General features: G+C 36.6%; 1 protein-coding gene across 1 annotated transcript in view; it reads right to left on the reverse strand.

Moving 5' to 3' along the window:
• Acmsd (aminocarboxymuconate semialdehyde decarboxylase) overlaps positions 1 to 236 on the reverse strand; it is a 48,904-nt gene extending 48,668 nt beyond the window's left edge. The window contains exon 1 of the mRNA XM_027936871.2: positions 180 to 236. Coding sequence (XP_027792672.1) covers positions 180 to 236 — 57 coding nt within the window. The remainder of the gene's footprint in view (positions 1 to 179) is intronic.
• Between the last annotated feature and the right edge of the window lie 9,855 nt (positions 237 to 10,091).

Below are 10,091 nucleotides of genomic sequence, written 5' to 3' on the forward strand. Positions count from 1 at the left end.
AGATATGAAAGTCATTTTTTTAAAATGAGGAAATTAGAGCTCCCAAGACATTTAAAATCATCCCTAGAGCAAAGAAACACAACATCTAATTTCCCAAATAAGAGAAAGGTCTATAAATAGAGGCATTGAGAAACCTTGGAGAAGTTCCAGAAATAATTCAGCAAATTGGTTATAATTACCTTTTCTAGATCTGGCCATTCTTTTGGTAGAATATGACTATGGATGTCAATTTTCATCTTCACAGCATCAGAGGGGACTGTGTAAAAGAAGAAGAAAATTTGGTATCAAGAGATCTCCACGAAAGCGATGGAGTTGATTGATTTACTCAGTCTCTTTATTGCTACCTTCAGGTACCAGTCAAGAGGCCTGGCCAGCCCTATCTTGGTTTGTTGGAACTGCCCTATTAAAGTTTAAAATTTTGTTTACCAACCTGGCTTTGGATCAACACTCTTTGGTAAGCAGAACTCAGCACAAAATTAAAAGAAAAGAGAAAAAAAAGAATCGTACTCAACCTCTGAGTTCAAAAATACTTCAGGCTGCTCTGGGCTACAGTAAGTCAATAGTAAGACTAGTTTTATATTTAAATACTATGATTTTATTAAGGTATATGGTTAAAACTCAAATAGTACATGGTTAAAAATAACACAGAAGGCTTCTGATTCACATCTTCTTTAATTTGTTTTTACTCCCTAAAAGAAACCAATTTTACTGCTTTTGCTTTTTTGTTTAGTTATTTCCATGTCTTTAAATAATATTTTAACAAATGGTTTGTTCATGAAAATTTATCATGTTGAAAGGAAGTTTCATCTTTATTTTTAAATTATAGAAAGTATCCACTCTTCCTATATGCTTTCCCTGTATTGTTTCTTCACTCACTTGTTCATTCATTCATTCTTGCATGCATTTAACAAACATATATTGAAAGCTAACATGCACTGAGGATATAAGGCTGAAAGAGAGATAAGCTAATACATATTCTATAGCAGATAATTGTACACAGCCAAAGCACAGGGGAAAGAAGACAGTAGCTATTTCTATTGGGGGTTATCTTGGCAGCTGGGGAGAGCTTTTCCTCTTCCTGGAAAACTTAACATGTTTAAGGGAGCCCAGGGTTCCTGGCAAAGCCTTAAACCTGCTTGGAGATGTTCTCCCCAGCTCAGTCCCTATAGTATAAGACCAAGTAATCAAAAAGCCTTCCTGCTATAATTTAACTAGATTGTGGGTAAATTATAACTTATGTATTTGTAAATGATTCTCAGCTTGAAAGGAAATTCTCAAATTCCATTTTTAAAAAAGTTTGGTGATTTAAAACCCAGTGAGTGAGCCTTTAGTACAGAGGCACATGCCAAAACCCAGAGTAAGTGCCAGCACTTTTAGAGCATTTCCTATGGAACAGGCACTGTTTTAAGCATTTCAATTATATCAGTTCATTTAGTGCCCATAACATTGTTATGAACAATATCCATTTTATAGAAGAGAAAACTGAAGTACAGAGTAGTTGCATAACTCATTCATGGTCCCACAATAGTATATGGTAGAGACTGAATTTGAACCCAGTGTGGCTCCAAAATTTATATCATTAAGAATAAATAAAGAGAAATTCATATATAAAAACTTTGTAATGAAACTACAGAACACCAGTAATTAAGATAAGATCCTAGAGAGAAAGAGAATGCCTTCAAAACTGCAGCAATGATGGGAACCATGGAACAATAGGATAGTTTGTTCAAAGGCCAAGAGACATTAACTGTCAAGCTACATTGTACACCTTGTACAATTTTATATTAACAATGCGGGAAGAGTAAAGACATTTTCAGATTAGAACTGAGTTTGCTTCCAAAAGACTCTCACATAAGGAATTTCTAAAACTATGTTCCAGAAATAAGGAAAATGACTCTAGAAAGATAGTCTGAAATGCAGGATTGAAGGGGGAACAACAACAACAAAAAACCCCTGTGTAATCATATAAGACAATCTGGATAAGTTAAATACTAAAAATAATATTAATACTACTACTAATGTTTATCCTAGGCATTAGCAAAATTTTGTGCAGCCATAGCCTTGCCTTTTATTTCCAGCGCATGCTCTATTGACAGTGAATGTCCTAATATTATCTTTTACCAATATTACTAATATTATCTTTTACCAACATATCTTTTACCAATCTGAATGATCTGAAAATTTCAATCATTAAGTCCTGGTTCCTTTGGGCAAACCAGTTTTTCAGTCAATCCTTTCCCTCTTGCATTTACAATAAGCAGCAAGAAAAAACAGGAATGTACCTTTAATTATTTTGCTTGGAAATATTCTCAGGTAAACATCCAATTTCATCACTTACAAGTTCTGATTTCCACATAATTGTAGGGTACACAATTGAGCTAAGTTTTCTGCCACTGAATAACAAGGAGTCCCTCTCTTCCAGTTTCTTATGCATCTCCATTCCAATCTGAGCCCTTACAACTGTTGATATATATATGTATATATGTATATACATATATATTATACAAACATATGTATTTCTTAACCAATGATATGATTTGTGATGTTTGTGATGTAAGTATTCTCTGAGACAGTGCTTTCCCCTGTATCAAACTCCTCACTAACATTTGAGCCCTGACTGGAGGAACCTTTAACATCCACATTTAAATTTCTACTAACAGTCTGCTCAAGGCAATCTAGGATTTTAAATAAACTTGTTTGCACTTATTTTATACTAAATCCATTCCCATGCCATAAGTTTTTGTTTCTTCAGTTTCTTCAGGGGATGTCTTCCCATCCCCCACCCCCATGCAATCTCCTCCTCTGGTTTGGGACAGTTTGTCCCTTTTCAGTGAGGATCATCTCAATTTGGCTTGGGAAATTCATGTATGGATTAATCTGACCCTGAACCCTGTAAGTTTGGCAGTCATCTTGGGCACTTTGTTCACCAGATTGTGATCTATGACCAGAGAATCTGCGTCTAAACCCTTAAGTTCAACATTTCTCTGCATGTTTAAGAATGTGCAGGACAAATTCAGCACTCTTTTTGGGTCACTGACCCTGAGTTCAGCTACACTGTTTGACCTGGGTGTACTTCTCAACTGCCCTGTTGTAATGCTGAAATCACACACTGCTTCTTTAAGTGACAACTTTCAGATATTTGGTGTTTTTTCAGATATACATACCCTCAATGGCGTGGGCAGTTTCACTGGTGTTCTTAAAGTGAACGTGAAGATTTGAATCTCTCAATCTGCATGATTTTTCAGGGTTTTCTTGGTCAAGAGAGTAGCGAACCACAGATTACCTTAGGCCACTTATAGAAAAAGGTGCAATCTAGGATTTTTATATCAGGCACTCAGTATTCTTCCACTCTCTGCCCAACTCCAAAGCTGCTTGCACATATTTTAAAAAATATTTTTAGTTGTAGATAGATACAATAACTTTATTTCTTCATTTTTTTAAATGTGGTGCTGAGTATCAAGCTCAGTTCCCTACACATGCAGGGCAAGCGCTCTACCACTGAGCTCCATCTGCAGCCCTACTTGTGCATTTTTGTGTATTTGTTATAGCAGCACCTCACTTTCAGGTACCAGAACCTGTATCTGTATCTGTGTAACAAGGATCCTCTCTCCTCCAGTTTCTAATTGTCCTCATTCCCTTTTGAGCCTTCACCACTGTTGCCCAGAACCTTTGACATCTACAGTTTTCTACTAGTAATCCACTCAAGGCATTTGTTGCTAACAAATTGCCACAATTTTAGTGATTTAAAACAGTACATATTTATTCTTACATAGATCAAGAGGTCAGAGGTCTTAAATAAATGAGCAGGGCTGTGTTCCTACTGAAGTCTGTCTGTCTGTCTGTCTGTCTGTCTCTTTCAGTACTAGGAATTTAATTCAGGTGCTTAACCACTGAGCAACATCCCCAGCTCTTTCTATTTTTTATTTTGAGACAGTATCTCACTAAGTTACTTAGGGCTTTGCTAAATTGCTGAGGCTGACTTTGAACTTACAATTCTCCTGTCTCAGCCTCCTGAGCTGCCGGGATTACAGGCATGCTCCACCACACCTAGTACCTGCTGAAGTCTCTAGAAAAGAATTCATTGTTTTTCTAACTTCTAGAGACTATCTGTATCCCTGGCTTGTATATCTGTGCTCATCATCAAAGCCAGAAATATAGCATCTTCTATTCCTTCTCTGCTTCTGTCAACACATTGCCTTAAAAAAAATTATAACCCTCATGCCTCTCTCTTGTAAGGACCCATGTAATTACATTGGGCCCCCCTAGATAATCCATGATAATTTTCTCATCTCAAAATTCTTTCTTTTTTTTTTTTTTTTAGTTTTCTTTTTATTTTATTAATTTTTATCTCTGGTTGTATACAAAGTATATTCACACCAATTTGTGTCTTTATACATGTACTTTGGATAATAATGTCCATCACATTCCACCATCATTTCTAACCCCATACTTCTCAAAAGAGCACTGATGGCAATGAGACCCTACTTTTCTTAAGTGAATTATAATGGTCTCGTGTAGAATCACTTTAGTATTTCTGTATTAGCTGGGAAAACTCTGCATTAAAAAATGACAAAATCATAGAATTTGCAGAGAAATGGATGGCATTAGAGCAGATTATGCTAAGTGAAGCTAGCCAATCCCTAAAAAACAAATCTCAAAATTCTTTCTTAATCACATTTTAAAAGTCATTTTTACCATGCAAAGTAACATGCTCACAGGTTCTGGGGATTATCACGTGGACATTTTTGAGCAGGGGGTGGGAGAGCATTATTCAGCTTACCACAATTAGGCATGATGAATTTCCAGAGTAGCTACTGAAAGAATTCAAATATGGTACCTAACTTGAAAGCCAGTTGGATAGAAAGTGGAATAAGAAAAAATAATCAATCCAAAAGAAGACAATAAAAGAAGAAAAAAGAAAGCTAATAAAAAGTAAGCCAAGTAGAAAGCACAAAATAAAAATGCCTAAATAACAAAATCCAAAAACTCTGTGTGTTTATAAGGAACACATTTTAAATATAAGGATATAAGACCAGGCCTGGTGACATAGGCCTGTAGTCCCAGCTGCTCAGAAAGCTGAGGCAAAAAGACTACTTGAGCCAGGAGTTTGGGACCAGCCTGGGCAATATAAACAACAACAACAAAAAAACAAAAAACAAAAAACAAAAAAAAAGAAAGGAAGGAAGGAAGGAAGAAAGAAAGAAAAAAAATAGGAAGGATACGGAAAGTCAGAAAGTTAAGAGAACTCAGAAGGAGAAAATACTGGGCTAGGGTTATAGCTCAGTGGTAGAGCACTTTGCCTTGCAAGCATGAAGTACTGGGTTCAATCCTCAGCACTACATAAAAAAATAAACAAGAATAAAGATATTGTATCCATCTACAACTTAAAAAAATTTTTAAAAAGGAGAAAATATTAACCAACAGAAAGCTATGATATGTCATTTTGGGAACTGAATTCCTCAACAAGACTATTAAAGCACAAGATGTAAAATCAAGAATCAATAAATGGAATGGTATCAAACTAAAAACTTCTTCACAGCAAAGGAAACAATCAAGAATGTGAAAAGAGAACCTACAGAATGGGAGAAAATCTTTGCCACCTGTACCTCATAGCATTAATCTCCAGGATACATAAAGAACTCAAAAAACTTAACACCAAAACCAAAAACAAATAACCCAATCAATAAATTGGCAAAGAAACTGAACAGACACTTCACAGAAGAAGAAATACAATCGGTCAACAAATACATGAAAAAAAATTTTAACATCTGTAGCAATTAGAGAAATACAAATTTAAAACTACACTGAGATTTCATCTCACTCCAGTTGGAATGGCAATTATCAAGAATACAAGAACCAATAAATGTTGGTGAGGATGTGGGGGAAAAGGTACACTCATATCGCTTGTATATTGTTGGTGGGACTGAAAATTAGTACAACCACTTTGGAAATCAGTATGGAGCTTCCTCAGGAAGCTTGGAATGGAACCACCATTTGACCCAGTTATCCTACTCATTTTATACCCAAAGGAATTAAAATCAGCATACTACGGTGACACAGCCATATCAATGTTTATAGCAGCTCAATTCATTATAGCTAAGCTATGGAACCAACATAGGTGCCCTTCAAAAGATGACTGGATAAAGAAATGTGGTGTATATATACAATGGAATATTACTTAGCCATAAAGAAGAATAAAATTATGACATTTGCTGATAAATGGATGGAACTGGAGACTAACATGCTAAGCGAAATAAGCCAATACCCCATAACCAAATTTCAAATGTTCTGTCTCATATGTGGATGCTAACCCACAACAAAAGAGGGTGGAGAGGGGAAGGATCAAAGTCTATTGGACTGGACAAAGGGGAATGAAGGAAAGGAGGGGGATGGGAATAGGAAAGTTGTTAGAATAAACTGGACATAACTTTCCTATGTTCATATATGAATAGGTGACCAGTGTAACTCCACATCATGTACAACCACAAGAATGGGAAATTATATTCCATGCATTATGTGTCAAAATACATCTACTGTCATGTATGTCTAAAAAGAACAAATAAAAAAAGAAATTATAAAAAAGGAAAGCTATGATAGCTGTTTATCATTAACACTTCAGGGAAGTAAGAACATATATCGGATAAATGAAACTAGCAAATGAAAAGCATTTTTAGGGTAAAAGCAGATCACTACATAATAATAAAAGGATAACTAAATAAAAAGCTATAGTAATTCTAAATTTGGTAGAACAAATTGCCTCAAAATATATAATGCAGAAATATATGTGTGTGTATAACAAATCTTCCAATACATGTCTCTTAATTACTGATAAATCAATCAAGTAAAAGTTATCTATAGGGAGCTGAAGAGGAGGGTCTCAGTGCGGGGGAACCACCAAAGAACTTCAAAAGTATCCCACAAGCCAAAAGGGAGAGTTTTGTCAGTTCCAACCTGGTCCATGGAGCTCTGAGCCATCTTAACACAGGGTCAGTCAAGTGAAGACTTCCCTATAGCCCTTACAATTCCTCCCTCCCCTTGCTTTGACTTCGAAGGGAAAAAGAGATCAAGATCAGGGAGGGGAAATGCCAGTTGGGGAAGAAGGAGCAAGGATGAAGTGCCCACTTTTAGGAAGAAGAAAAACTTTACCTTCCAAAAATAATTAACAAGATTATTAACATTGTAGGGGACAGTTTTTACTTTCTGATCTGAGACTGGGCTTGCAGTTTAAAACAACCTTAGGAATTTTTATTACATGAAAGTGAGTTGAGATGTCTTGGAGGCTGTGCAGGTTTTCATAAAGAGGGAGGAGAAAGAGTACATTTACTAAGTAGAGTTAAACTGAAAATGGGGGTTTTAAAAAGTTGTGTATATGACTATACCCAATGTACCTATAACAGAGCAATGAGTTTTTAAATTTTGAATACTTTTTTTGTGTGTATGTGCTGGGGATTGAAACCAGGGGTGCTTTACTGAGCCACATCCAGAGCCTTTTTTTATTTTTTATTTTGAGAAGGGGTCTCACTAAAGTTGCTCTGGGCCTCGTTGAGGTACTGAGGTTGGTCTCAAACTTGTATCCTCATGCTCCAGCTTTCTGAGTCACTGGGATTACTGGAGTGCTACCATGCTTTATTCTTGCTCATAAAGACAGGCAAACTTTTTAGCTAAATAAACAGGAGTTTAATTACAGGGTAATTTAGAGCAAACAGGACACTGTTTCAATTCCCACTGGGGGGAAAAATCTAGAAAAATGAAAACAAAAAGGAAAATTGTATAAGATCTTATCTTCACATTTAAAAAGTGATTCATAAATCAGATGGGTTTATACTGAGCATTCCTTTATGGAAAAAAGGCAAGAAGTCCTTAAATTGTCAGTAGTTGGGTTGTATGAAAAAAAAAATGGTCTAAACCAAGCCTGAGTAAATACTTTCTCAAATGTAACCTAATCTATCGGCTACAAATCAGCTCAAATACCAAGGTTTGACTTTTGTCCACACTGCTTATTAGTTGGGTGGCTTAGGGCAAGTTACTGTAATAGGCCTGATAGTACAATAACTGACATCATAGAATTGTACTCTTAATTTGAGTGCCATAAAATGATCAGCTGTGAATTGTAACATGACACACAATCCAATTATTGCGTAGTCTACCACACACCAAGATAGGCATGGAGTCTAGTATCAGTCAATTTAAGGACCCTCCCTTTCTTGGATTATACAAGGACAGGAATTTATGTAATCCGGGAATGTTGAGTGGGGGCTGCCTTCTGTGATGGTCATCATATTGTGTTTCTTCTTGGTCAGTCTGTGTAGTGCAGTTGAAAGTGGACAGCCCCACTGGTTGAAAGGATCATTTCTGGAAATGCCTATTCCAAATGGAATTCTTTGCTCTTACATCTGCTTCTTTTCTTGTATTTTCTCTCTCAATGGGTGACACCCCACCTAAGCCAAACTCTTCCCTCTCTGCTTCTTTCCCCCACCCCCATGATTAATAAATCACCCAGTCTTTTTGTTCTAACCCTATCGCATCTCAGAACCTTGCTTCCTCCTCTCTCACTTTTAGGACCTCATTCTCTCTCTCCAGGATTCTTTAATTGTCTACTAATGGCCTGTAGCTCCAGGCATGGCTCACTGTACTAAGACTCTTGGTTGTGGCAATTTCTCCAAAACACAAAATGAGGTAATCTTCTTCTAATGCTCTTCCAACCTACCCCATTTTGAGACATCCCCTTATATCAGAGAAGAAATTATTAAAACAAATAAAAAATTATTAAAAAAATTACAACAGGAAAAACAAAACAAAACACAAAATGATCACATCTCCTTCCAGCTTAACACTTGTGTGGTTTTTCACTAAGTCCAACTACCCAAGAGAAACAAGACCCCAGATATGCTTGGCCTCTTGTGTCTATACTTTGTTACTGTGTCCCATGCCCCAGCCACGAGGAGCCCTTCATGTCTCTCCACATGTAATGCATTCCCTTCTGTCTTTATGTATGACTTCTTTCCTCTGTAATATCTGAAATGACCTTTCTCTTCCCTTTCTTTTTTGGCCACCAATATTCATAACAAGCACTCAACATTTAGCTTCATCTCCTCTGTAAAGTCTCTCTTGACGACTCCCATAGTCCAGTGTTAAGGGAACCACATTCTATTGACCACTCAGCTTGGGGAGTGAGTAATGACCCTGGAAATGACCCTAGAAAAGCCCTTTAAAGGTACCAGAGTCCTTTTTCTGATACCTTTCCCCCACACCCTTGTTTTCAGCATCCAGGAACCCTTTTTTCCCCACTTTTGTATTTTTTTTTCTTTTTCAGGATGATAATTGAACCTAGAGGTGCTTTAACTCTGGCTATATTTCCAGCCCTTTCAAAAATATATCATTTTAAGACATGATCTTGTTTTGTTGCTGAGACTGGCCTCAAACTCGTTATCCTCCTGCCTCAGTCTCTACAATTGCTGGGATTACAGGCATGGTCCACCACATCCAGGTATCCAGAGACTTCTTGATCTTTCTCTTCCTTATCAAACATTGTTATTTGAAGAGGAACTGGTTCCAGTGTTTTAGACTTGAATTTATCTACACCCAGGCACCGTTGATTTAATGAAGTTTTGAGTAAGCACCACAGGAACAGGGATTGTGTTTAACTTATTGTCTATTACATAATCAGTGAAAAGCTATTGAGTAGGTAATTGTGGTGGTTAAGTTTATATGTCAACTTGGGTGGGGCATAACAACTCAAATATTTCATCAAAAACTATTATGGATGTTTTTCTGTGAAGGTATTTTAAAAGTGGAATTAACATTTAAATCAGTAGACTTTGAGTAAAGCAGTTTATTGTCCATAATTTGGGCGAGGCTTATACAATCAGTTTAAGACTTCATTAAAATAGACTGACTTTCCTCAATTGGGAGAAATTATGCCAATAGACTACCTTCAGACCCAAATTGCACTGTCAGCTCCTCCCTGGGTCTGTCTACTCTGCAGGGTTTGGACTTCCCAGCTTCTAAAGTCATGAGAGCCAATTCCTTAAAACAAATCTCACTGTGTGCTTCTGTCTATCAACCTATTTACCCATCTATCATGCTTAATG

The sequence above is a fragment of the Marmota flaviventris genome, chromosome 11 (genome assembly GCF_047511675.1).
Source record: "Marmota flaviventris isolate mMarFla1 chromosome 11, mMarFla1.hap1, whole genome shotgun sequence".
NCBI classification, from domain to species: Eukaryota; Metazoa; Chordata; class Mammalia; order Rodentia; family Sciuridae; genus Marmota; species Marmota flaviventris.